The 27,201-nt window shown below is 37.5% G+C and overlaps 1 protein-coding gene across 1 annotated transcript; it reads right to left on the bottom strand.

The window, feature by feature from the left end:
• Positions 1 to 677: 677 nt before the first annotated feature.
• Positions 678 to 25,507, bottom strand: lig1 (ligase I, DNA, ATP-dependent). The gene is made up of 27 exons (XM_002941883.5): positions 25,395 to 25,507; positions 24,910 to 24,968; positions 24,462 to 24,563; positions 23,602 to 23,824; positions 22,537 to 22,675; positions 20,792 to 20,902; positions 19,812 to 20,225; positions 19,013 to 19,124; positions 18,697 to 18,804; positions 16,630 to 16,686; positions 15,119 to 15,291; positions 14,422 to 14,588; positions 13,444 to 13,520; positions 13,250 to 13,341; positions 11,674 to 11,773; positions 11,011 to 11,096; positions 9,804 to 9,919; positions 9,032 to 9,127; positions 6,943 to 7,053; positions 6,345 to 6,416; positions 5,803 to 5,947; positions 5,628 to 5,710; positions 4,759 to 4,911; positions 3,986 to 4,039; positions 3,441 to 3,584; positions 3,026 to 3,118; positions 678 to 1,849 (listed from the first exon to the last, which is right to left on the bottom strand). Exons 2-27 carry the CDS (start codon positions 24,924 to 24,926, stop codon positions 1,772 to 1,774), a joined length of 3,123 nt encoding a protein of 1,040 aa, XP_002941929.1. The 5' UTR covers positions 24,927 to 24,968; positions 25,395 to 25,507; the 3' UTR covers positions 678 to 1,771.
• Positions 25,508 to 27,201: the final 1,694 nt, after the last annotated feature.

Below are 27,201 nucleotides of genomic sequence, written 5' to 3'. Positions count from 1 at the left end.
TCTGTAAAGGGGAACTATAGCCTTAAATGTTTTTCTGTGCATGCATCTAAGATACGGCATCCCATGTAGACAAAACCTTATTCATATTATGATTCTGAATGCCTCACTTCTGTACCCTACTTACCCTCTGGGTCTGACTTTTCTATTCCACCTCTTTCCCTTTTGCCACAGGAAAAGTATATGATGTAGCTCTTAAAGCTGCCACAGCGAGCTTGCTGAACTGGACATTCACATTATATTGGCTATTATGATGCTGGGTGGGAGAGCAGTAGACTATTAGTAACATTTATGTAAAAATGCTACCACATTCTACAGAGCTGTTCAATATGCGGTCAATACAAACATACAGGTTACATACAAATATACCAATATATGAGATAAAGGGGGGGACCCTACTCAAAGGAAAAATGGGGGCCATACATTGTTTAATTGCCTAAAAAAGTTGTGCATGTTTTTTACTGACCAATAATAGTATCATTTTCACATACAATTGGCACACACAAAGAGAATTTTGAACTCTCTCTGTTATTGATGCCTGTGTTTCATCATGGATTTATAGGGGATCATTAACTGGGAGGAAAAACCTTATTAATACTTTCTATAATATGAAGAGTCCCAAGAGGCTGAAGATAACAGTAACATGAACCTAAAACTCCAAATCTATAAAAAACCCAACATTTTAACAAAAGCCTTGTTTATTGCACACCTGTTGCACTGACCCTTATTGCTCTTTTATAATGTAGGATGGACGTTTTAGAAACATGATTTGTACACAAAAAAACACACACATATTGGGCATATTTGTAATGATAAAAAAAAGAGCATTGCTAAATAAACACAGATAAGTGCTGGTCTGCTACAAAAAATAAACTAGTTCTGAAACAGTGTAAAAAATAATAACAATGCAAAGTAAAGTTTTCTTTCAGGACACAAACATTTCATATTCATATTTTACTTATATACCAAACATAAGCACTGAAGGCAAAAAAGCACATTCATTGGTTTAAAGAAATATTAATTGGTACCTATGCACAGTAAATGGGGCCCCTTGTTCAAAATCCTTGTGATCTAGAAATGGTCAAATAAGGTGGCTTCCCCACAATACATGTGTTTACATTAACATTGCTTTGAGAATAACGCTGTCTCTTTCATTCATTTCTGGGTCAGAAGGAATGGGGTTCCCATGCAGCTTCCAAGATTTAGGAGTCAGCTGTGGGCTGCCAATTCTGGATTGGAGCATTCCTGATACCGAGACAGTACATAAGCAATCAAATACGTGTAGGAATACTTTGCAGTGAACTTTCTAGTATGTACAAGTCTATACTGCTTAATGTATATATATATCCTTAACGTTAGTATTTATTTTATTATGGCCTTTTAATATCACAATATTGTACAGACTAACATTGCTTATCAAGTATTCTATATTTCTAGCTCACACAGCTTTTACAAAATAAAAGACATCAACAATGTAGTAATAAAAGGGCCAATTCCATTTTGTCTTCACAACCATTCCAATGAGACACGATAGGTGGGTTAGGTGACAATTTTTGCTTCTCGGGTCAACATAGAAATGTACAGTAGAGACAATCGGAAAGAGGGGTTTCCTGGAAATGTGTCAAAGAACTGCTGAAAAGCTATAGGATAGCTTAAGCAATCTTACAGCTGGCTGCTTTCAATTTCATCAAGTTCATGGACTTCAATTCATCATTGTTCAATATGGAAATCACATTGGAGAGATAAAAAAAGCTGGGGATAAGGTGGTGTAATTCTAGTAGAAATCCTCTTCTCCCTTCTCTGTTGTAGTTGTGTTTTGGATTTGTTGCTGCTTTCTATAAAGATCTGCTACCTGAAAAGAGAGAAAAAAAAAATATATCATTCCTGCAGCTCAACTCACTTTGGCACCTTTTATTTCTTCAGAAGCAACCATGGAGGAGTGCAGGTTGGTTGGGGGAACAGAGTGGAAAGGGGATAGAACACTGAGTGGCAGATTTATCCAATTGTGAAATAAGAGCTCACTGCAGTTCCCTCACTATTCATTCCTATGGAATGTTTAGAGTTCACCATTTGATAAATACAACTCTTAGGAATGAAGAGACAGTGGGGGAATTTTACTGTGGTGAGCTCTAAGTTCACACTTTGATAAATATGCCCCCAAATTGCATGTACATGATGCTGTCCACATACAGAACTTTAGGTTCTCTGGCCAATCAGTCCATGGATATTGTGTGACTGATTTGTCCATCTGGAGGGACCTATGGGCCCTAACTAGTAGATCTAACAAATAGATGAGGAGCACTATTCACCATTAGAAAGGTGCATTAAAAAGGTGAATTATGATGTTTGGACAGACTGAGTGAGTATAGGAACTGGAAACTTGCCATATTTGCCCAGATAGTCAGGTTTTGGCTGTACTGTCAAAATCAGCCTAAGAATTCCAAGAAATTAGGGCATGTATGGCTTGCTTTAAAGGGACAGTTCAGTGCCAAAATGAAACTGGGTAAAATAGATAGACTGTGTGAAATAAAAAAAATATTTGTAATATAGTTAGGCAAAAATGTAATCTATAAAATCTGGAGTTAACAGATGTCTAACATCATAGCCAGAACACTACTTCCTTCTTTTAGCTCTCTAACCTCTTAGTTAGTCAGTGACTTTACAGGGGCCACATGGGACATAACTTCAGTTAGTTTGTGAGCATGCAGGACAGATTCAATAGCAAACTGAACAGTTATGTCCCATATGCCCCCCCTTCCTGGTTTCAGCTCTCTAACCTCTTACTGATTGGTTACTGACTGTTAACAGCTTAGAGAGCTGAAAGCAAGAAGTAGGAGTTCTGGCTATTATGTTGCCTTACTAACTATATTGAAAACATTTATTATTTTGTGCAGTCTATCTATTTTACCCAGTCTCATTTTTACACTGAACTATTCATTTAACTCCTGCTTGGAAGTCCCTGAAGCCAGATCACAGCTGGGGGAGCACAGTGAGTACATCAACACAGCACTACCAAGGTAAAACTGACCTGAAAACTGTTTGTGGCCTCCTCTGGTTTCTTATCGTCTCTGATCCGAAGGAAGCGAGGAAATCGCAGGGAAATTCCCTTCTCGTCCTCCACCTGAAAAGAAATATAGTCAGCCAACTGTACTGGTTAAGAAGAAACTCCCATCTGATCAAATACAATAAAAATGACAAGTTTTCTTATTTTACTGATAGTCCGACACTAACATTTTCTTTTCTGTGACAATCTTATTTCAAAACAAACTCCAAATAATTTCTGTTAATGTCACATGTGGAGGTTGTTTAAGGTAAGAAAAACAGGAATCTTCTGTTTTAGGTGCGTATTTGAATCAGTGATATACTGCAAACCAAACACGTTTGCTGCGTGATTATATTGGCAAAAGTGGTGGTGGAACAAAAATCTGAAGCATAAAACATACCAATCCAAGAGCTGCCTTATGTACTGGAGAAATGGACAGATCAGCACATTTCACTTCCCAGACTTGTACAGGATCAAACCAGTGATCCGGCTCTGTGGCGCTGTCCCACCGGTAGTAGCTCCGTGGGCTGTCAATAACATGATCCTGAAAAAGGATAAGCAATAAGACTAACTATAGGGCAACAAACAGGCATACAGATTTATCATGCACTAAATAAGAAATACAGACATGTCCAGATCAAATGACAGACACTATGGAAAGTAACCAAAGCTGTAATGTTTAGATATCATGAAGTAGTAGCTTAGCTACAAAGTCTGATAGGGCTCCACAGCAGATAAAGTACAGTAAACAACTATAGATGAAATGACAGATTAGGGAATAGTTGTTTTTGTTAAACAAAATTAGACGTTAAGATGCATTAACCATTGCAATAAACTGAACAGCGTATAAAGTTTTAGGATATAGGTACAGTACATCCAGTTAAAAATAGTGTAGCTTTGCCAGTGTTAACAGACTAGGGTCATTGTACACATAAAATGCTATACCTTCAGGTAGTTGTAATGCTTTTCTAAGTCTTCATCAGTAAAACCTGTTCCAATCTGAAAAAACAAATAGTTTTAGTAGGAATCTTAGATAAGTGTACTGTTCAGCAAGCTGCATGGTGTTCTGGTCCTGTTTCTATGAAGCCTAAAGCTGGCCATATATGTGCCAATAATACTTTGTTTTAAAGGGGTGGTTCACCTTCAGGTTACAATTAGTAGGTTGTGAATGTCCTATTCTTAGCAAGTTTTCAATTGGTCTTGATTTGTTTTCATCGTTCTTAAATTATTTGTCTTCCTCTTCTGACTCTTTCTAGCTTTTAAATGGGGGTCACTGACCCCCAGCAGCCAAAACTATTCCTCTGTTAGGCTGCTTTATCATTGGAAACGACCCTCTTTTACACAGTAGGGGAGCCAATAGTGTATCACATGCAAGGCAAGCATACAAAGCAGTTCCTCCCAGAGCATTCTGAGTTAACTTGCTGTAATTACTGCAGCAGGATAACTGTGTAGGCTGTCAGGTAAATGAGAAATGTGTTTATTTCGGAAACTTAAAACTCCACCAATTACATATGGTCTGTAGGCTTGCATACAGTGCATGAGGACAGTATGCAGTCATTTAGGATTTTATTTATAATTTCCATGAGCAGTAGGTTGATTAATTTCACATCTCTTACATCTTTTCAGGACCAACATTTATTTTCTTATTAGATACAGACAGACCCTACTTTGCACCATTGTATTCATAAAAGACAAACAGCCAGGATACCAATTCTAACCTTGCAGATGGTCTGATATTCTTCACTTTCCTCATCATATGACGCAAGCAGGAAGCCTCCATAAATACCCGTTCTTTTTCCTTTTCCTAGGTAAGCTCCAATAACAACCAGATCCAGTGTATCACCCACACCTTCCAGGTAATCCTTCTTTAGCTAAATAGAAAAATAATAAAGGTCATTATGAAATATCAGGCAATGTATTTATATCTATTAAACTGTACGGAACCAATTTGTGTGTTTTTTATTGAATTTCTCTCTTCATACCAAATTATCATTTTTTTCTGATACTTCAAGAAATATAAAAGAATAGGTACAATGCAGTCCTTTTTAATTGTGTTACCAAGATGAATCAGTAACCTACACAACTGGAATAAACATCTCTTATTACATTTGTTTGTACAAGCAAATGCCTGCATGTTAAAGGGGTTGTTCACCTTTAAATTAACTCTTAGTATGATGTAGAGAGGGCTATTAAGAGAAAATTTGCAATTTGTCTTAATTTTTTTTGTTTTTTTGAGGTTTTTTAATTATTTAGCTTTTTGTTCAGCAGCTCTCCAGTTTGGAATTTCTGAAGCTATTTCAGAACTAGGGTCAAATTAACATTAGCAACTTGGCAGTGGTTTAAAAGAGACTGGAAATGTAAGTAATAAAAAGTAACAATAAAATTGCAGCCTCACAGAGCAACTGCTTTTTGGCTTCTGGGGTCAGTGAGGAGGAGGGCAAATAATTAAAAATGATAGAAAGTAAAAAAATGAAGACCAACTGAAAAGTTGCTAAGAATAGGCTATTCTATATCCTGAAGGTGAACAATACCTTTAACCATGCTAATAATGAATGCAAATGTGTAAATATTTATTGATTTTGCTCACTTTTAACCAATTGTGAGATCGCTTTGCAATTTCATATGTAGCATCTTGCTCCAGTGTCTTCACCATAAGTCCTTCACATGAATCTAATATTTAAAGAATAGAATAGAATTATTTATAGCCACACATCAGATCTACCTTTTTTTTTTTATTTACATATATGCCACTCCAAGTGTACCTTTAATAGACTGATCAAGAAACTCAGAAATTTCATCTGTATTTGATGTATCCATATAGGTAGCAAACATAAACTCCCCTTCTGTCTCCAGGAACGAATCCCTCAAGAGCTGTCGTCGCTTAGCAAATGGCTCTTTCACTAGGGACTAAACAAAAATATCACTCAACACATTACTGTAACAAAACCACATACCATGGATCTTGCACACAGTCAGCAGTGTAAAACATGATGGACTCACATTTACAGAATGGTAAGAATGTAAAGACCATAATTAACCATTATTAGCAGTACAGTAGGTATGGATAGTTCAAAGCAGCCTTCACAAAAAAAAAAAAGCTTGTAAGGGGATTCTAAGTCAACAGAGAGCTATGAGAGGTAATAAAGCTCATGGGCAGGAAGCCTTAGACAATGTAAGCTACTTTCAAAGAAATGTGGATCGCCGGTGATTTTAATATCTCTATTAGGCTGAGCCACAGCGAGGATAAAAATGAAGGGCGCAGTTAATATTTAAATGCTTAAATTCTTTTCTCCAAAAGACTCACCTCTCCATTAAGGTAAAGCATGTCAAAGGCATACACACAAACTTGCACTTTAATCTCTGATGCATCCACATCCTAAAATAGATAAGAATGAAGTTACAATAGGATGTAGGGGAAGTGAATAAAAGCCATATTATAAGCACATGTTGCAGAAATACAAGTCCAAGTGTGACTGTTTGGCAGGATAGCTGCATGGACTTGAAATTTTCTAAACATTTGGACAGCTAAACTTACATATAACTTTACTGTATGCATCTAAGAATTATATAGTCACAGATCTACAATACTTTCTGCCAGTGGTGTAACTGGAAGTTACTGGGCCAAAAGAAGAGTTTTAGGGACTCCCTAAACTTGAGTGCAGAAAAAGGTGTTTCCTGTTAGCCAGTCAAAATGTTTACAGGGTAACCCTTTTAAAATAAAAAAATAACAAAAGTGGTATAAAGGTGATACCTTTATTGGCTAACTAAGATAATCATAGCAAGCTTTCAGAACATTTTAGTTCCGTTTTCAAGCGAATTACCAGATTGAGTGATGGCTTACTATATCTATATTTACGTATAACGTTTGTCCGAACACGCAAGTGCGATGTTAGTGCACACACCTTTCTCTTTCTAGTAGTCAGTACTTGAAACGGCTGAATTTGCTTCTTTTCTGGGTCCCAGGCTACAGCCTCTGTATCGAGGATACAGGATTTGACGCTTTCTTTTTTAATCTAAAAGGACATTTGCAAGATTAAACTTAACAGTTCCGAAACAAAGGAATGGTTTAGCCGTATTTCATTAGACACATTTGGAAACAATGTTTTACCGACAAAATGAAATCACTGGCAAAATCATGACAAGGCTTAATGTACACTTTTTAATATAATTACTTCAACCTATAAAATATTGTAGACCTAGATTCTTATATGATTTTCCAGCATTTTGAGAAACCTTACATTTTTTAGGCACCAACAGTAGTGTTTGAGGACTGCAAATATATTTTCATTGCGAGCAAATAATCACAAGTTGCATAATTCCTAGAAATATTAAACATACAGTTGATGTAACTGGTTAGAGGGACACTGAGCCCTCTGATCCATATCCGCCAGATTTAGCATAAAATTCCCCAACCCCACTGTGACATAACAAACTGTATAAGTTGGATGAAACTATTAGATATTTCTGTTTATGCTGAAATGTACCCCCTGCCCCCTCCTACCTGTTATAGCAAATGCATTGTGTAGGTTAATCTCATCTAGGTGTGTACACACTTACCTGTGCCATCATGCATACACAGCACTAGTGACAAGCACCCATACAAGGAATTTGCTAAAAGGAAAGGTTCAATCACTTTGGGGGGGCTCATTTGCATGTACCCCGGGCCCGTGCAGTTTTCAGCTAACAGGAGCGCCAGCCCAGGGTATTATAACCAGCCCCCTCCAGTGATTGAATTTTTCCATCTCCTTTAAGTTTAACCTATCAGACACATGTACAATCCAAGTCCTTGGGTTTGCTCTTAAAGCGGACCTGTCACCCTAAGAAATAAGTCCAAATTATTTTCTATATTGTTAGTTGAGCAAAATAAACTTTACTTACTCTATATAAATAATATAAATCTTGTTTCCTTCCGTCTTGGAATTACTCAATCAAAGCAAGCAGGAAGGCACCATTTTGTGGACACTGTTATTAAGGCAAGCTTTGTATCATGCCAAAATCTTGTTTATGTGATAGAATGGGGGGCCTGATGCCCTGGCCCATGCACTGGCTACACAATTAGATGAGGAGGAGGGAGGGGAGAAGTGAGATGTGCAGTGACATCTAGGAAGTGCTGAATGGAAAGCTAAAGTTACTGTCTGCCCCGCCTCTATGCCTAAGGCATAGAGGCGGGGCAAGCAATATATGATTGACAGCTGTGATTTTTAAAAGCCTTTATAATGGGTTTGGATGTGTTAATATAAAAATGAATTTGGGTTTCATGTTTAATTTGAACAGGACTTTTATTATACAGATTTTCATGTCTGGGTGACAGGTCCACTTTAAAGGATACAAACTCTGGTCATTTTGGGTCAAAAAAAGAAATTAAACATGTCAATCCCCAAAATAATTTTTTAGCCTAATAAAAGAAAACATCATTTTAAGCAACTTTCCAATATGAGTTTATTAAAAATTATTAGTGCTTTAAAAGTTATTTGTAAATTTAATTTCTATTGAAAGCAGCATTTGCTGAACTCCTGGTTATGACTTTTAAACAATGTTGCAAAGGTCAGTCTCCTCCAGCGAGTCAGGTCTGTCAGTCTGCTGCCTTGTGTTACATTGTTTCAAGTGCCGAGCCACCAGGGCAGAGAACAGAGAAGGACTGACAAACACTGTTTTAATAGCAATTATATATACAAATAAATCAAAAACCATTACAAATTTGTAATGATTGTATATCGCAAAGCTGTTTGGAATTATGTTTTTTTATTGGGCAAAAAAATATTTTTGGGGTTGACATGTACATTATTTAGCTGTACTTGTAAAGCTATTTACAAATGAAAATATGCCATATAAAAATGCTTATAAAGCATAATCCAAGAATCGACAATAACATTGACATACAGCTTGCAGAATACTAAACCTATATTATACCTTGCACAGTCATAAACTTTAACCCTTCAGTCATTTCCAATGCAAAGCATATATTTAGTAAAACCATACTCAAGGAATTACCTTGGGAATTCTGCTGATGATGTCAGGGTATTTAGTGGTGTTGTTTTCTTGGTTTCTGCTATATATATGTACCTCCCCATTTTCCAGAATATGTATCTATGGAAGAAAAATTGAAATTGCAGTATATTTGTATGAATCTTGCTAAAAAAAAGTTTAATCACTTACCAAGATAACACTGGAAACATGTTGTACAGATAAAAGGTACAAAGGCTGAGAAACTATCATATTATCCCAACTAGAATTGCTTATATTTTAAAAAGTGTATTATAGGTATGAGATCAGTTTTTCTATAAATCAGAAAGCTCAGAGTTTCAAGAAGGCCATCTCCCATAGGCTCCACTTTAATCAAATAATTAAAAATTGTAAAAATTATTTCCTTTTACTCTAATAATAAAACAGTACCTTGTACTTGAGCCCAACTAAAATATATAGATTCCTAACTGGAGGCAAAAACAATTCTATTGGGTTTATTCAATGTTTAAAATAATTTTTTAGTAGATGTGAGGTAGAGAGATCCAAATAATGAAAAGATCCCTTATCCGGAAAACCCCAGGTCCTCAGCATTCTGCCTTCGGTTGGTTATGTTTAGTGATTGAAATCTTTTGTATTGGATGATTATGTCTCATTATACGAAGAAAAACCATGTACTATAAAAACACCAAATAACATATTTAGTATTCTGAACACGACTGCCCCTGATCACCCTATCACACACTATAAAATCTGACTTTGATTGTACACAAGGGGCAAACTGCAAATGTGTCTGCATTACCTGTGCACGCTCCCCATCATACTTGTATTCACACGTAAAGGCAGCTTCATCAAATCGCTTTAGCACTTCCCCAATACCCTTGGTTGGATGCGCCAACATTGGTTTCAAAGGGATCCCTAAAAAAAAAAAAAAAAAAGGCTATTTCAATAGATTTTAGTTTATACAAATATCAATGAACCATAAGGACTAAAGCCTATAAAATGAATACAGCTAAAAATGCTGTATTTTATATACTGAATTTACTGCACTGGCCCTAAAACATAAATGAGCTTGCCATCTTGGATCTTGTTAGTTCATCTTCTGAGTGTCAGGAACACTGCACAAGCTCAATGTGCCCTAGGCCGATACTAAAAAGCTAACCTTAAAAGGGGTTGTTTACCTTAAAATCTTTTAGTATGATGTAGACAATTATATTCTAAGACAATTTGCAGTCAGAGTTCATTTTTTATTTGTAGTTTTTGAATGACTTAGCATTTTATGTAGCAGACCACCACTGTGGAATTTTAACAGCTATCTGGTTTTTAACAGGGCTGTGGAGTCGGAGGCAATTTTGGGTACCTGGAGTCGGAAAAAAATGAACAGACCCAATTCACATACAGGCATAATTAATTACTTCTCTGCTATAAGAATAAAGCCCAATGCACGCAGTGCATAAACGAACACGTTGAGTGACCATGAAGCACGGTCATTGACTGTATGCTTCACTAAATGGGACGTAATGCACAGTTAAGGTTCGGCAGCTCCACTGCGTCGTGTTCCTCTGTTACAGGAAACCCAATGCCCACTGTGAACCTAGCCTAACTCTCACTGATAACTAAGTAAAAAAAATTTGTAGGACTAAAAATACTTGTATACGTGAAGGGAATGGATAGTCAATAGTTTAAGACTGAAACTTTAAAACATTTGAAAAACTGCTGTAATTCAGCTGTAATGTTAGCTTAAACTTTAAACATGACTGGGATTCTAGGGAAATCATTAAGAGTAGGAGTATAGATAAAATTGTCTGTCAGTTTATTATCAGTTCAGTTGTGTTTTAAGTGCCCCTTCCCGGATGTATAAAATACATTAGCATATTAAAAACAGAGTCGTCGTGGAGTCGGAAGTATCAGAAACTGGGCGTCGGAGAATTTATCTACCGACTCCACAGCCCTGGTTTCTAAGGTCCAAATCATCCTAGCAATCAGGTGTTTTGAGACTAGAGTGTTACCTGGAGTAAGTCGGCAGTGTTTTGGGAGGTCATCAATACCATGTTCCAAAAGGATAGGAATTATGGCATCATAGTTCGGCAACTCACTAAGACAAACAAAAGAAAAGGTTTGGGTATATGTAAATGTAACAAAGACACACATTGCAAACAAATAGCAGCCATGCTTGGTGAAATATGAATCATTATCAGTTTCCTTACTTTTTACCTATATATTTGCATGTAGAATAATAATGTGTATAAGCTGCTATATAGCTTTCTCTGCTGACATTCAGGAATTTTACCTGCCACCTTTCTCACATATGTGAACATGGGTGGCTGTAGGAGCAATTTCATTTTCGTTAATTTTTGTTTAAGGCACTAAAAACCATGGCTTGCTAAAATTATTGCCTTTCCTACTTGACCACAGATTTAAAAATACAGCTATAAATACTGACTGTACCAAAGTGCAGATTACACATCCTGATCATAAGTACTGAATGGTGCACTGATCCAGAGCTACCGGCAACAAGTGAGCAAATGCCGAGGCAAGTGGGGGGCAAGGCAAAATATTAACCTTTAAAATCATTAAACAACTCAAAATCATAATTAACAGAGTCAATTTATATTTAGAGACGTTTTACATTTACATAAACATCACAATTTTTATTTATAAAAAACACTAACCAAAAAGTTTGTTTCAAGATCATTGCTTTGTCTTCTATCCAGGATTTTCTGGCATCTGTACTCATTCCCTTTCCAGCATCCATCACAGTAGGAGGGGCATCTAGAGGTTGAATAATAAACATTAATGTGTGTAGCTCTATGTAACAATATCCACACCATAACTATACAAATATCTAAATTAGCCTATGCATGAGTTTACAGTTGTTTGTGCACCGAGTTTTGCTTTGGCTTCAGTTAGAAATAAATAATTGAAAAAATTAAACATAAAAGACTAAAAAATGAATAATAATACAGTAATATAAGCATCCTGGCTTGACTATGTTGGCTTTCAACAAGGTTAGGAGGAAAAAAGATTCAGGCACACAACTTGGCAACCTCTGCCAGAACATCCTCAAAGGGGCAGTACAAACTGATTTAATTGGCTTGGGATGATCAAACATTCCCAAATTTAAAAAAATTGTGCTTTAAGTAAAGTAAAGACACAATCTACTTTTGGTTCATACAAGCACAATCAAAACAAATCATCAGTCCACTAATAATATATAATGAGCTGCCCCTTTTCTTACAGTGTTTCTTTGTACAGTGGACTGCTGATTTTTTGACAGCTCTACTATAAACCTGAAGTTACATTTGACTTTAGTTAGAATTTCAGATTTTGTCCCATTTAGTGCCAGAATTAGTGTGTATGCACGGGGTACTGCTAATATGGAACCAAGCCGGTGAGTGCTCCCTTAATTTGTACATCAAGTGCCAGAATTAGTGCCAGATATTTCCTAATAAAAGCAATAGGCAAAAAAGGGGATTTTGATGCTCTCAGATAAATCCTTTTATTTCGTAGGTCTGCAGGACACAGGGATAATGGGGTAAAGTATATACCAGCAGGAGGCAGGACACTAGAAGAGTAAGAAGACCCCCTCCCTCCCTGCTACTATATCCCCCATCACTTCCTGATACTGCCTGTTTTGTCAACAAGAGAATAAAAAAACAAAGTTAACCAAAACTATGTACATGTAAGCATGTAGATCAATAGGCCCGTTTCCTGGGAGGGCAAGCCCTGTGTCCCATAGATGACCCGAGAGATGTGCCGTCATGTTGCATGACGGCACATAAATTGGTTCAGTCTGCAGTATTAACTTAAATTAACTAGTAATTAGTCATGCAGGATGTGGAGTCAATATGTGGCAGGTATGAAAGGGGTACGGTGGCAACTATATAGATTATATGGTCTTTCAAGAGTGAAAGTCCTGCCAAGAAGCATGCCGTGTTTTGTGACTAAAGGCCCCCATACACAGGCCGATAGAAGCTGCCCAGGGCCAAACGATCGGATTATTATTTTTTTTTTTTTTTTTAACTTCAAGCTCCCCGATATCGCCCACCCGTAGGTGGGGATATCGGGGGAAGATCCGCTCGCTTGGCGATCTCGTCAAGCGAGCGGATCTTAACGTGTATGGGGACCTTTTAAGTCTCCTAAATACACAAAAAACTTCACTCCAAACAGGAAGCCATATAAACTTTGTATTATTTGTAGGATGCGACACAACACAAAAATAATTTCTAATATCAAAACAAAGCTCACCGTGCCCAGGAGGAGTCAGGCACACTGCCTGAGCAATTGCTGATAACACTGACTGCTCTGCCAGACCAATCCGAAGTTTTCCTCCAAGAGATCTAGACAAATTAAAATTACATGTAAACATTATATTAAATTGCTTGAAAAAAATTAGAACGTACTATAATTATGTCCACTAATGAAGCAGTAAGGCATATTACCTGGCAATATAACGCGCCTCAGAATGCCTGCAGGCTACAAACAGTCCTTTAATAATATCAATTTTTTTATTCATAGACTGGGGGGAAAAAAAAAAAGTTTATAGTTAGAAACAAATTAAACAGATTTACTGAATTCAGAAATGTTTCGCATTTTTGAGAATTGGGAAAAATCACATTGCATATTGTACTAAAGCCTAATATGTTCTAAAGGATTCATTCTCCTTTGGAATGTTCAGTATATACAGGTATGAGATCCCTGATCCGCAAACCCATCATCCAAAAAACTCGGAACTATGGGAAAGCCATCTTCCATAGCTCTATTTTTATCAAATAATTCCAGCTGTTGATACAAATTGATGGTAAAAAACTGCATGAATCCATGTTGGTGGGTGGGATAGAATATGCGGCGCTGCAATTTTCCATCCCACCGGCGATTTACATTTTCGCCGGTGGGATGGCATTTTGGAGAGATTTTGTCCCCCGTGACAAGGGAGATTTGTCGTGGGTGACTAATCTCCCGTGTGCCACAGCCCTTATATAGGTTTTAGAAAATCTTATCATTGATGGTTAATAGAGTGCAGAAAAAAACAGATTGTGGCTATGTATAGCTTATGTACGTAGCACTAACAATAATAGATAAATACAAAGTATATTAATGAATACAAATAGATAAAAAGTACAGTTGCATTAAAGATTCCACAGAGCTAAATGACAAAGGCAAGATGATGGAGGTCCCTGCCCCATAGAGCTTACAATCTAAATGGGAGATAACTGAATTTGTGGAGGAAAAATAACATCAAGGGTTGCAGCATACCAGCTTATCTGCGGCTTGGCTACACATGAACATGAAGAGAATAAGCAGAAAGCCTTTTTTTTTTTTAACTAATTATGTGGGATCAAGAGCAAATGGGTGTTTCCTTCTCAGACAATGGTAGGTAATTTATATTTTTAATTCCCTTGGGCTAAATTTGTACTTACAGCATTGCCAGTCATCCTGGCTATATCTTTCAGCTTGCTAAAAACACCTGATGCCATGAGCTTTGGGGGTGTAAACATAGTGCGCTGGTTGCTACGACTACTTTCAGCAACCAGGCCAAGGTCTCCTTTCTCTTGTGCCTCAGACTTTATTTTCTCAAGCTGGCGTCCTATGGATTTAAAAAAAGACATTTACAGATTTATTGACTGAATTTGCCTTATTAGGAACAAATCCTCTGAACAGCATAGCAAATCAGATTTCACAGGACATAAGTATAATTTGACCTATATTCACCTTTACCATTTACAAGACAACCCTGTAATGCATCATTAACAAATATAAAATTGATCTCTTTAATGGGAAGAAATGCACTTTTTCATCAGACATAGAAAGGGTAGTAAGGCAACAACCTATTAACCCCTGTAAAAACTATAATACTATAGTTTACTGTTGGAATAATAAAATACACAATGTAAACAAAGTGGATCAACAAAAAGGCACAGGTGGAAAAATGACTCCACCCAAACCTGAAACGCAACACACTGTTCTTTAATAGGTCCCAAAGTGCACTGCAGGTAATTAAGGTAGGGAATTCGGTCTTGTTCTTAAGAAACCTGACTGCATCTCAACTACACCCAGGGGAACATAAAACGAGTGGAACCTTAAAACTAAAAAGGACAATTTGAGACAGACTCATACCTGTAGCCTGGGCAACTGCTTTCATCAATATAGTTTCTCCTATGCCGAGCTCCAGTCCTTCATAGGCAGGTCCCAAGCGGTTCAGACAAAGATAGATGCAAGGCAAGAGGTCCCCAGGAGTGAGAGCAATGACGGAGCGCAGAAAATTACTGAGAGTCTCTATGTTCTTAAGTCTGAAGCACAGAATGATATTTAAAAGAGAACTTTTAATATTTTTCATTTATTTTGGAAAAAACGGGTCATATGGGTCATAGTAAGTGAAATTACCACAAGCCATTTATCAGTAGGCACTATAGAACTTAGAATTAAAAAATTAAATAGAAGTCTCTCCTCTAAAAGCAATAATACCATCTACTGACCAAAACAATTACTACAACTGCTAATAATGCTAAAATGACTGTGACTTGAATGCCCAAGAAGAAGAAACCAATGGGAAGTTTTCCAAGTAGTAAATAATAAGACACTACTGATGCTAGGATAGTCCCCACATGAGCATGAAAAATTTAAAATATTCTGGGGTGTAAATGCAATGCTAAAGACAGCATCATCTACTTCTGCTGCATGGCATCTATAAAGCGCTATTAAAGGTCATTTTAGAGATGTCCTCTTCTTGGTTGCAAATATATGCTAAACACGATAGTCTACATTATGGACAAGATGCTGTATTAATAGTGTCCATGTTTCGGCATTATTGTTGTTACCTGTTCTTTCCACTCTGAATTTTATAAATTGTTAAAGGGAGCACCTACCAACTGTAGAGAGACAAAGTAAAGTGCAGAGTGTGTACAGGATCAAAGTCAATATAGAAAATTACACTAATGGGAAAAACCCAAGCAATCCACAGCTTCCACCACTCACTTTTGCCAGATCAGATTAAAATACCGTATGTCAAAAGAAAAAAAAAGGGAAAAAGATTAAAATTCTAGGGTAGAGGCAGGATCATTGGTAGTCATATTCCTATACCAATAATGTCTTGAGGGTAGTTCATGGGGGGAATTTTAATAATAGTGACTATGGCGTTCAGGACACCTTCGATATCAGCTACCACATATTGCAACTGATAAATAGAGCTGGGCACAATAAGAATCCTATCTGTTCTGATGCTATACCTGCTATTTCAACAATCAATTAGGCACTCTGAGACATCCAGCCTACAGCCATCCCTTCTATCAAAAATCCACCCCCTATACCTCCCATCAACAACGATGAAGTTCACGACAGCTAAAAGTGGCTGACGCGCATTTTGCTCGGTCAGCTCAAGCTTTGTCAAAGGCTGACCGAGTGAAACGTGTGTCAGGCGCTTTTAGCTGGGGGTAGACAGGCAGGGTGTTAGGTGGGTGGTAGCCGATACTAAAGGTGTCCTGAACGCCACAGTCAACATACAAAGTTTTATTTAGTCACATATCTGATCTGGCAGAAGTGAGTGCAAGCTGTGGATCGCTTGGGTTTTTCCCACTAGTGTAATTTTCATAGAAAAGGCATATCACCTGTATTAATAATAAACTAATTACCGTGCAGATTCCTCTTCTATCCTCTCAAAGGTTCGTGCAACAGCAAGGTATGGCACCCTAGGACAAAAGAAATAAAACACAGCATTAAGATCCAAAGAACACAAAGATTGCCAAAAGCCATGTCTTTTTAACATTGCTGAGGGGAAGGTATTTCTTTTAGCATGTCACACTAAACCAAAAACTGCATTAAGAGGTTATCACTATCACTTTCAACTTCTAAAAGAACCCAAAAGTATTAAAGTAAAAATCCATACAATTTACTTTTGCAGAATAGTTCTTATAAGCAGAAAATATGCCCATAGAAATATATATAATGTATATAACTATAACAAAGAGATGTGCTGGTCATTATGGATCAATCCCCCTTGGTCTATACAATTTTGCCCAATACAATACTATATACATCTCAGCCTCCCTCACCATAAATATAAAGCAGCATTGTGCTTGCCTTGAAACAACAAGGTGATTGGTGGTGAGGAGGACATGGTTGATAATTTTGGCCATCTCTGGTGTAAAAAAATAAATAAATAAAAGTAACAATAATAATAAAATTGTAGCATTACAGAGCAAGTTTTTGGTTTTGAAAGCTGGAAAGAGGCAGAACAGAAAGGAAAATAATTTTAAACTATAAAACACAAATAAAACCAATTGCAAAGTTGCTAGAAATTGGGCATTCTATAACCTACAAAGAGTTAAATAAAAGGTGAACCACCCCTTTAAGGATTGATTAGAAAGACAAAAGCAGTTTCTTGGATTTCCAATGAACACTAAATATGGGACAGCAACGAATAATAAAGTGTCAAAGGCTGCAGATAGGTCTAGCAGAACTGACATAGTATTGGCTTCTGGATATAGCAGTGTGCCAATAGTTTGCTATTTTAGAAAGGGATGGGTGAGGGCAAAAACCAGATTGCAGTGGGTCTAGTAGAGAATAAGATTATAGAGATATAATGTGACTGTGTATGTGCTGTACATGCAGAAATTTTGAAGAGACAGGAAGGTGACAGACTGGCCAATAGTTAAAGAGAATTGTAGGTGGGAGATCGTACTGAAGTTGCCAGAGCAGAAATGTGAATAAGAATGGTAGAAGGAAACGCTTTTTTTATGGGTTAAAAAAAGGTGCTGTTCCAAACCCTGTCCACCCCTGACTGACAGTATTTAAAATCGCTATACTGTAATTTGCTATGTTGCATCCCCAGACTGATGAATTAAATGAATCTAAGAACAGGACATGAATTCACACCTAGTGCCTGTTATATGATAATGGTTTGGCCTCAGATATACCCAAGATGCAGTTAAGCTAGGGGTATGATAAGGTTTGTAACAGATCAAAGCAAAGCATGAACTTAGTGGGCAAAATCAGTTATGGCAACAGTACAGAAATTTATTAAAAAAACAATATAATCAGTATAACCATGAGTTAATGGTTGCTAGGGAAGAAGTTAAATCAATTTCAAGGGCAGAGGCTTTCAAGAGAAAAAGTCGGTTGATAAATCTCAAAGAATTTCCTGTTACCTCCTATGATACTAATTCTAGAGCGTGTAGGAACATTATTTTGAAGCATTGGTGAATTTTAAGAACAGACCCCAAATTTGGTCACCTCTTTAAATTAGCACAGTCAACTATATGCAATTATCATCCTCCACCCCCCAAAACTGAAAAAGGCAAAGATACAGAGAAAAACAAAAAAGAAACTTTATTGGCAAAACATGTTTTTACTCATGGACATAGTCTCTCAAGTAAGATGGCAGATACTTGAACAAGTTGTTACTAAACAGGGGTACAACTAAAAGACAATATTGCTTCAGAGCGAATTCTACTGGTTTTGATTTGGTTATTACAATCCCGACATCCTAAAGGCCTAAATGAGGACTAACTGAGGCCTAAATGAGGACTAACATGGCCTGTTTCTTATAATTTTTCTTTCAGATAAACAGTCTGCCTGAATATACGACAGGGACAGGTACTAGCTTCCCCCTGCAGATAAGTATGTTCTGGGATCTAATTTAGTTATAAGAATCCCATCAGAGAACAAGAACATTAAAAAGCAACAGCTACAAAACTTACTTCTGTCCATTAGACCAGCAAGCATCATTTATGGGGTGATAACTACTCTTGGATGGGTTATACACTGCCTGGTCTTCTGATGGTTCTGGCTTTATTGCTCCAAAGAAACTGAAATGGAAATAAAAAGGTCAGTAAGTTTTTGTGTACTAGAAAGATGTTTTCAAATGTTGAGGCATTTTAGAAATAAAAGTAATTAAAAAGTAAATAATTTAAGATTAACAAATCTGCCCTGTAACTATTGACAGTTACCTTTGAATTGCATGGCATGTCTTTCCTCTATTTTTCACAAATTATACCAGTTATTTGGAGGCCATACCTGCTAACTGTCTTTTTAGGTTTGGGGGATGCTTCCAAAGAGGTCTCACTTGCATTCTTTTCATTCATAATTTCCTCTTTTTTTTCTGTCTTTATTGCAGGTTTCTTTGGGGCTGTAGGTGAAAAAAATAATAAAACAAAACACATTTAGCCGTTACAAAGGTAATTAAGGCATGGGATCCAAAATCCAGAAATTCGTTATTCAGAGAGCTCCAGTTGAAAGGAAGGCCAATTCCCACAGACTCCATTTTAATTAAAAAAAATCTAATTTTCTCTGCTCTCTAATAATGAAACAGTAACTTGTACCGGATCCCAACTAAAATATAATTAATCTTCATTGCAGGCAAACCAGTCCTATTGTGTTTAATTAATGTTTAAAAGATTAGACTTCATGGAGACCCAAATTACAAAAAGACCACTCATCCAGAAAACACCAGGTCTCAAGCATTCTGGATAACTGGTCCCAAACCAGTTCCTGACAAAAAGTTTATTGTTCTTTATAAAATTAAATTTAATTTGTACTTTTAGATTTTTGCTTCTGGTTTTTTAACATGCACAAAGATTTCCCCAGTCAGAATGATGCATGGTTTTGGTTTAACTGCATTATAAGCTGCTTGGAACAATGCATCAGCAGGCAAAGACACCAAACTCTGTCAGTGATGTCTGCAGATAACCTTCACCCCACCCTTTATTTAAAGGTATTGTGTACATAAGGAATATTAGGGATGTCCAACAATCTTATAAAACGTTTAGCTTTTACAGTTTTAAGACCATGGCTCACAGTGGAATAAAGTACTCACCAAAGAAGCTGCTTATTTGTTTCACGGGTTTAGCAGGATCTGCTTTCTTCTCGGGCTCCTCATCACTTTTTTCCTCGCTACTTTTTCCTTCACTGTCATCTTTTGAAGATACCTTATCGCTAAATTTCACTTTCTTTTGCAATGGACTGTGTTTCTTTCCTGACTTTGCCTTTGGCGTTTTTGGCTTGGAATTAGGACTGGTAGATTTAGGCTGCAGTTCTTTATCTTTAGGCTCAGATTGTTCTCTTCCTGAAACATCATCCTTTTGGTCTAAAAGTTCCACATTCTGATCATCCACTTTGGATTTTTCTTCTTGAACCACTTCAGCATTTGCCTCTTTCTTTATGGAGCATTCCTCTTCCATGGAGATATTGTGACCTGTCTCCATGGGTTCTTCTTGTTGAACATTTCCCTCTGTTTAAATACAAAGACTATCAACTTAAATTCTGTATATCAATTATTGGCTTATGTAAAAGCTGTGATTCTGCACAAGGTTCTCACTCACAATAGGTTTTAATAAATAGTAGACATTACCACATGATGGCTATACTAGATAGATTTGCACAGGAAAAGCAGCTTATGCCATTTCATGTCAACCTAGTCATACGAATAAATACAACTTTATAAATCTGGTATGGTACATTTTGTAAACATTCAGAAAGCCCAAAAATATGGTAATGCCATTTCCCATAGTGTTCTCTTAAAAAAATTCTTTATTTATGCCTGAATCACTTTTTTTCTAATAATACAGTAATCTGTACTTAATGTTAACGAAGACAGCATAAATCCTAATGACAGCCAAGTATGACAATGAACTTAAGAAAATACTATGGAGTCTCCTCTAGTGAGGGTCAATGTGGGGGCTAAAGCTTGAGGCATTCCCCTGCAAGTGTTTGAAGATCACTAGCATGTCTCAAGACATACATCATAGAAAGCCTGTTTTAGCTTATCTGGCCTCACATCCAGTGCCATCCTCTCACCTGCCTCTTTCCTTTGGCGCTTCACTGCTCCTTGAACTTTTACATCCTCTGTGGGTGGATTTGATTCACTGGGAGAATTTTCCAGCTTACGTTTTGGTAGTTGTTTCCGGGCTGTTAAACAAAGAACACATTTAAAGGGGAAGTCCACCTTCATTATTATTAACCTTTAATATATTATAAATATACCTAAGCAACTGGTGTTCATTAATTTTTGTTATTAGCCATCCTATTCTAGCTTATTTTAGGCTGCTGCTGAAAATTATGTCAGTTCATCAGGGTCACTGACCCAGTTAAAGTGCTTAAGCAAGTGCAGTGAAAAAGCAATTTCCAACACAATTCACCATTTCCCAAATTGCATTGTTTTCCCACCATTTCAACATCAATTGTGACTGATGTGTCAAAATGGATGAATCAAGTGCACATTTTTACAAACTGGACACAAAATCCAGTCAAAATTGTCTGGGGCTTCTGTCAATTGAGGCACACACTGGGCATGCCAAAATTCCCACCCCAATGATTACAAAAGATTACCAAAAAACCTAGGTCAAAGCGCCCGTTTGCTGATAACTGCATTGGCCTTTGAATGCTCTCTGTGGCCACAGGCCAGATGCACATGCGAAGAAGAGGGAAAAGCTGCTTTTACTGCAAAGTTTGGCCTTCTACTTTAATGCACGCAAGCATCTTGACCAGACAGTAGGTAGGATCCAGAAAGATGACAACTTAGCACTCACACAGCAGCAACCCTGGCTTTTGCAGTTTTCAGCAAATAGAAGCACCGACCCGAAGTTTCCAGGTAAGTGAATTTAATGGCTGGTGGGTGCCTGACATTTTGGCACCCCCTAGTGATTATGTTTTTCTTTCTCCTTAAAAACATTAAGCATGTATTTTTTGCCACAAGTCCAGTGCACCTACTGACACACGCTGTGAATTACGGAGACATTCAGGGTGGCAGTATCAATAGGTACATTTACACATAATTTTTAGAAGAGGTATACAGACACAATCACACTCAGTGCAAACACGCAGAGGCGCAAATATAAAATATCTGCATTTAAGCGCAACTGCACAAATCATCATAAACGACCCTTATAGACTGTAATACTTCATTATTTATTGCTTATTTCTGCTTTTCAGATCCTATAATATTTATCTTCCATTTTGATATAAAACTGGTCCCTAGTTGCTAAAGTAATTAACCTCTAGCAATAAGATACATGTAAAATTCTGAGAGCTGCAGAATAAAAAAATTATAATTAATAATTCAAAAGCCAAAAAAATGAATTATGAATGAATTATTATGAATGAATAATAATTATTATTTTACACTATACAAAGGTTAAACAACAACTTTTTAAGTATGTATATAGTTCAGGGGTGGGCAAACTTTTTCGCTCAGGGGCCACATTGATTAACAGACGGACCGGGACAGCGTTACGCTGCTCCCTCATCCAGCGACCCGCTGCTTCCTCCGTCCAGTCCTTCTGTTCCCCAGCTCCCCAGTGCATTCTTTTATATGGTTGCGCCCCGTGCGTGCTGATGTTGTGCGCACGCACGGGGCGCAACCAATCAGGGCCCGTCATTCTTTTAAGGGGGCCGGAGACGGCGGGCCGGATTGAAAGGGCTAACGGGCCGGATGTGGCCCGCGGGCCGTAGTTTGCCCACCCCTGATATAGTTACACAGTAAACACACATTTTGCTACACAATTTTACAACTGTTAGGTATTAAAATATTACAAATTACTTACCTGTCTTTCTTTTGGGGATACCAGATGGAGATATGCCAGGAGAATCTGAACATAAAGGGCTGTCAATAGATTTGCTGCTGCAAGGAGAAGTAAAATCTTGTGAAGTGTTCATCTCTGAAGTTCCTTCAACTTTTGTTTCCTGAAAGATCAAAATATTTTGATTTGTGTAAGGGCTAAACTACATTACATGGAAGATTTTGATCTGATTTTGTGGGTCAGATTTTATCACCAGCTGTAACGTACGTCCAAACAGAACAAGTCAGATGGAGCCTTTTTGTTCATGTGTCTACATTCGACATTCAATTTATCTCAATGAGAAAAAATAAAGTCTGTGATTTTCTTCTTGTTGGATTCAGGCGCAGCATGCATCATTCCGTTCCAATAGGTGTTTTGTGTAGAATAGCAAATGTTTATGTAGTTTACACATCAGATTTTTCAACTTCTCCCGATTTGTAGGTTGTGATTTGTTGATGACACCATCCTACAAAATCTTCTGTGCAGTTTAACTCTTAGAGCCATAAACATAACATTTCTTAGACAATGAGCTTTAAACCAAAAGGGGTCAACAAGACAAAGCTAGGTAAGCCCGGAAATATGTTACAGCATTAGATAACATCACTATTCTGTGGAACAGCTTTATGGGATGTAACAGTACCCCTTGCATATAAAATACAATTAAAATGATTAAAAAACAGTTCACACAAGATACTATAGCTAAAAATGGTTTGCCAGTATGAACAAAGGTAAATATATGTGCATATATTGAATCGTTGGAAGCGCATAAAAATATATATTTTTTTAAAATTTTTTATTTTTATGCGCTTCCAACGATTCAATATATGCACCTTCTGAGGCTCATCTAAAGGGGAGCTGACACCAACAGGAAGCAGCACGAGACTACGGTCTTCAGCACACTGAACACTCTATTTACACACGGACTTACACCAAGAAGCGCTGGGTTTTGAGTGTGTCCTTCCACTCTTAAATAACAAAGGTAAATATATGTATGAAAACAGTCCCACCTTCAGTTTCCCAGCAACTTTATATGCTTACAAAGTAATTTACCTTATGTGCTCTCTGAGGAGTTTCTTCAACTGCATCATTCTTTGGTACACTATCATTGTTCATTTTTTCAGGAGTCGCTTGTACCTTTGAGTTTTCCTCTTCCTCTTCACTATCACTTTCCAACACACGTGCAGACTTCTTTGAAACTTTTTTGACGGGTGATTCGGCATCATCACACAAAGCACTGCCATTTCTCTCTTTTAGAGGACGTTCAGTATTAACACTTTGCAAAAAAAAATAAACATATCAAAATGTTCACCAGAATGAAAAACCAATCTAAAATTGCTGTGAAGTAGCATGTAATAATGAATTTAAGCATGAGAAACCAATCCAATGACCTTCTCAAAAGTAAATATACAGCTTAATAAAATATTTTTCTCCTTAATGACTGTTCACTTGCCCTTGATTATTCTACTCATATTTCATGTATTTCTTTAGCAATCACTTTTAGGTCATAGGTAATGTACCCCACTTTTGACTACAGTAAAGCCATTATTCCACAATGCCCAGTAAAATGTGGCTATACATATGTTATATTGAGGGGAAAAAAAATATCACAACTATGTTTTTATTAAGTAGGACTTTAATAAGGATGCTTAAATAAAAATGAATATAGCAACAGGTTTGTTTTTTTTTTATTAGGTCCTTTTTTACAGGTAACAAAACAGAAAACAAGCAAGAAAATTGATCTTACACAATGAGACAAATTCATATAGAAATGTGGAATATCTCACGATAAATGATTCAACATATAACAAAATCAAATATACAGAAGTATATACCAGAACAAGATGGTAGGTCTTTACAGCCACACAAAATTCCAACAGTCTGAATGAAATTTAATTGATTTTAGCAATTACCTTTTCTCTGGCTCTTCGACCTTTTCTTTTTTAGTATCATCATGCTTCACATTCTCTTCCTTTTTCTTTACTTCAGCCCCAAGTTTGGGCTGAAAAAAGGACCTAATAAAAAAAAACCTGTTAAAAACATATGCCTAGAATATACTCTTGGAAAATTGAACTGCCTCTGATCTGTAACTCTACAAGAAGCATAGGGATGAAATTCCTATTGTGACTGGTCAGACTGAATGACAGTTGTTACATGCAGCAACATTTTCCTGTAGAGACAGTCTGACCAGAGAATATGTGCAGCTACCCTAACAGATATGCACTTGTAAGCAATGCCCTCATCAGTCAAATACAAACTAACAGAATGTATATAGACTCAGGAAATTATTAATCTATTAAAGGATGACTTCATTTTAACACATGTAACATCCAAAACTGAAGGAAAAAAAAGCTAACTTACTTGATTGTTCGTTGCATTTTTTTTGTTGATATCTGGTTATAAGATTCCTGATTAAGAAACTGCAAAATAAAATAAGATCTATTATTGCCAGTTATCTAAATATAATTGATTTTAAATGCAAAAAAGGCAAAAGAAAAACGCACATGTAAAGATACAAAAATAGGAAGGGACCTGCTACAATTGTAACACTCCTGTACAAACAGCTGGGGTGCTGCTACCACTGCAGAGACAGTTCCCTCCTATACAGTACCGCAGAATTGGGTTAATGATGTGCCATACTGGTTTATAAATGCTCAACTATGCATATGGAAATATGAGATGACAATGTTCATAATGGCTAATATGTAAGGGACAGTAAATCATAGATATAACATTGCCTTTATCAATTAGCAGGAAACCAAGAGGCTTATGTCAAGAAAAGGCTTTGAAATGAATGTTTCCTATACAGAGTCAATAATTCCCCGCACCCCCGGATCGCTACTCACAGCTCCCGCGAAACTGACAACTGCACACAACTCTGAGCTCCTGTTTTACAGAAAGTCCCGCCACCGCAAGTCTCATCACGCGAGATTGGCGCAGTGACGTATGACGCAGCGCCTTGTGGGCGTGGCAAGTCGGTGTAACACCGCGCCGCACAGTTGGAAGCTGCTAGTGAGTTGCGGCAGCTCCCGAACTGTTTTCCCTTTATCGAAGGTCCTACTTCTGTTAGAGAATGCTTCAATTAAAATGAATAGAACTGAAGTAGTTTTCGCGCCGTGCCCCCCTCCGCCTCTGCTCTCATTTTTTTTGGAAATCATTTATATTTTTCTCAATTTCTACTTGTGCCAGGGAACTTTAAAAAAATAAATAAATAAAAAGTTTTACCTTGCCTGTCTGCAACCATCAGAGCTCCGAGTTTTTTTAAAAAAGGAGGTTTTGTGCAAACTTGGACGTACCTCCCAACATTTTAAAAATGGAAAGAGGGATAAAAAGAAATGCCCTGCATAGTGTGGTGGTTTTGGCCACGCCCATTTTTGCGACCATACCTTCTAAATACCCATCTCATTTTACTGAATTTGGCAGGTTATTCAAAGTTTGAACGCGTTTCTGTGGGTTTTGGGGTTTTATGTGTTTTAGTTTTGCTAATGCAGGTGAAATATACCTTTAAAAATGCAAGTCTCAGTTCCCCCAAGAGACCTGTTTAGATTATTAGTTACAATTGTATCTCAGTGCAGGTGTTTGGAATATTCTGTACTCTAGGGCAAATTACATTTGTATCTTTTTTAGCTGCAGTGCAGGAGATCAAAGGGAAATGAGGGACTTTTCAATAAGAATCCGAGACTGCAGGTTGAGCTGTTAAAAGAGGGATTGTCCCGTAAAAGTCGGGAGAAGCAAGGATCTTCTAGCAGTACCAATCATAGCACTGGTGGCACCGTGGCCGTTCAGCCTTGTGTATTGTGTTTTCCCCCTTGGTCCTGCTCCTGCGGGCCATCAAACAAAAGGGAGTGGGTATGCACAACCCTGGTGGCTCCTTACTGTGCTTGACAACCACGGTTCACAGACTTAATCAGTATGGCAGTGGGTGAACCCCTCCATCTCCCAGTACGGAACAACCTACTATCCCAAGGCCCAATCGTCCACCCAAATTCACCATGGATTGAGTTAATAACATGGCTCTGGCCAACTCAGCAGTCCCGCAGGCAATTATACATACTTCGTTGAACGCTAGAAAACCCATATCAGTGTGAATTTACCACAGGGTATGGAAGACCTTCATTACCAATTGCTGGAAACCAGAGGCCTTCGAAGAAAGGAATCTTCCTTCCAGGACAGTAAAGTCAAGGGGAGTTATTGTAAATCCTTTTTTCTTTGCCTACATTGGGAGACAGGCCTTCCCTCCCTGTTATCTTCATTTGTTACCTAAAATCAGTTTCCGATTCAACTAATTTTCTGGAGATCCGCCGTTCGTGTAGAGGGCTTTTGGGGTGGGACGACTCCTTTGTTTGGGGCAAAAACTTCACTCTTGGGTATGAAAACAGAGGATAGCAAGAGGCAGGCAGAGGATGAAGCTCTGAGGAGTCACTTGACTGTTGAGTGACTGTTCTCAAACTGCAGGATCTTCATCCCCCATGGTGCCTGTGTCCTCCAATGTAGGCAAAGAAAAAAGTATTTAACAATAAGTACAAAAATCAATCTTCCAAAGCATTATGGTTTGAAGCTACGTGTTATAGAAAGGCACTTTAACTTGAACCCCCCCCCCCCCAGGTGGCCAGGATTCCCTATGTATTCCTGGCTGATACTACTTATTGTGTG

The sequence above is a fragment of the Xenopus tropicalis genome, chromosome 7, assembly GCF_000004195.4.
Source record: "Xenopus tropicalis strain Nigerian chromosome 7, UCB_Xtro_10.0, whole genome shotgun sequence".
NCBI lineage: Eukaryota > Metazoa > Chordata > Amphibia > Anura > Pipidae > Xenopus > Xenopus tropicalis.
This window is presented reverse-complemented; position numbering and strand designations above follow the sequence as displayed.

What these genes read in the sequence shown, in the direction of transcription:
- lig1 (XM_002941883.5), bottom strand. An exon ending in TGCTGGTCTAATGGACAGAA is followed by an intron (nt 16,687 to 18,696) that starts GTAAGTTTTGTA and finishes CTTTTGTCCTAG; the next exon opens with GGTGCCATACCTTGCTGTTG. An exon ending in AATATCAGACCATCTGCAAG is followed by an intron (nt 4,040 to 4,758) that starts GTTAGAATTGGT and finishes TTGTTTTTTCAG; the next exon opens with ATTGGAACAGGTTTTACTGA.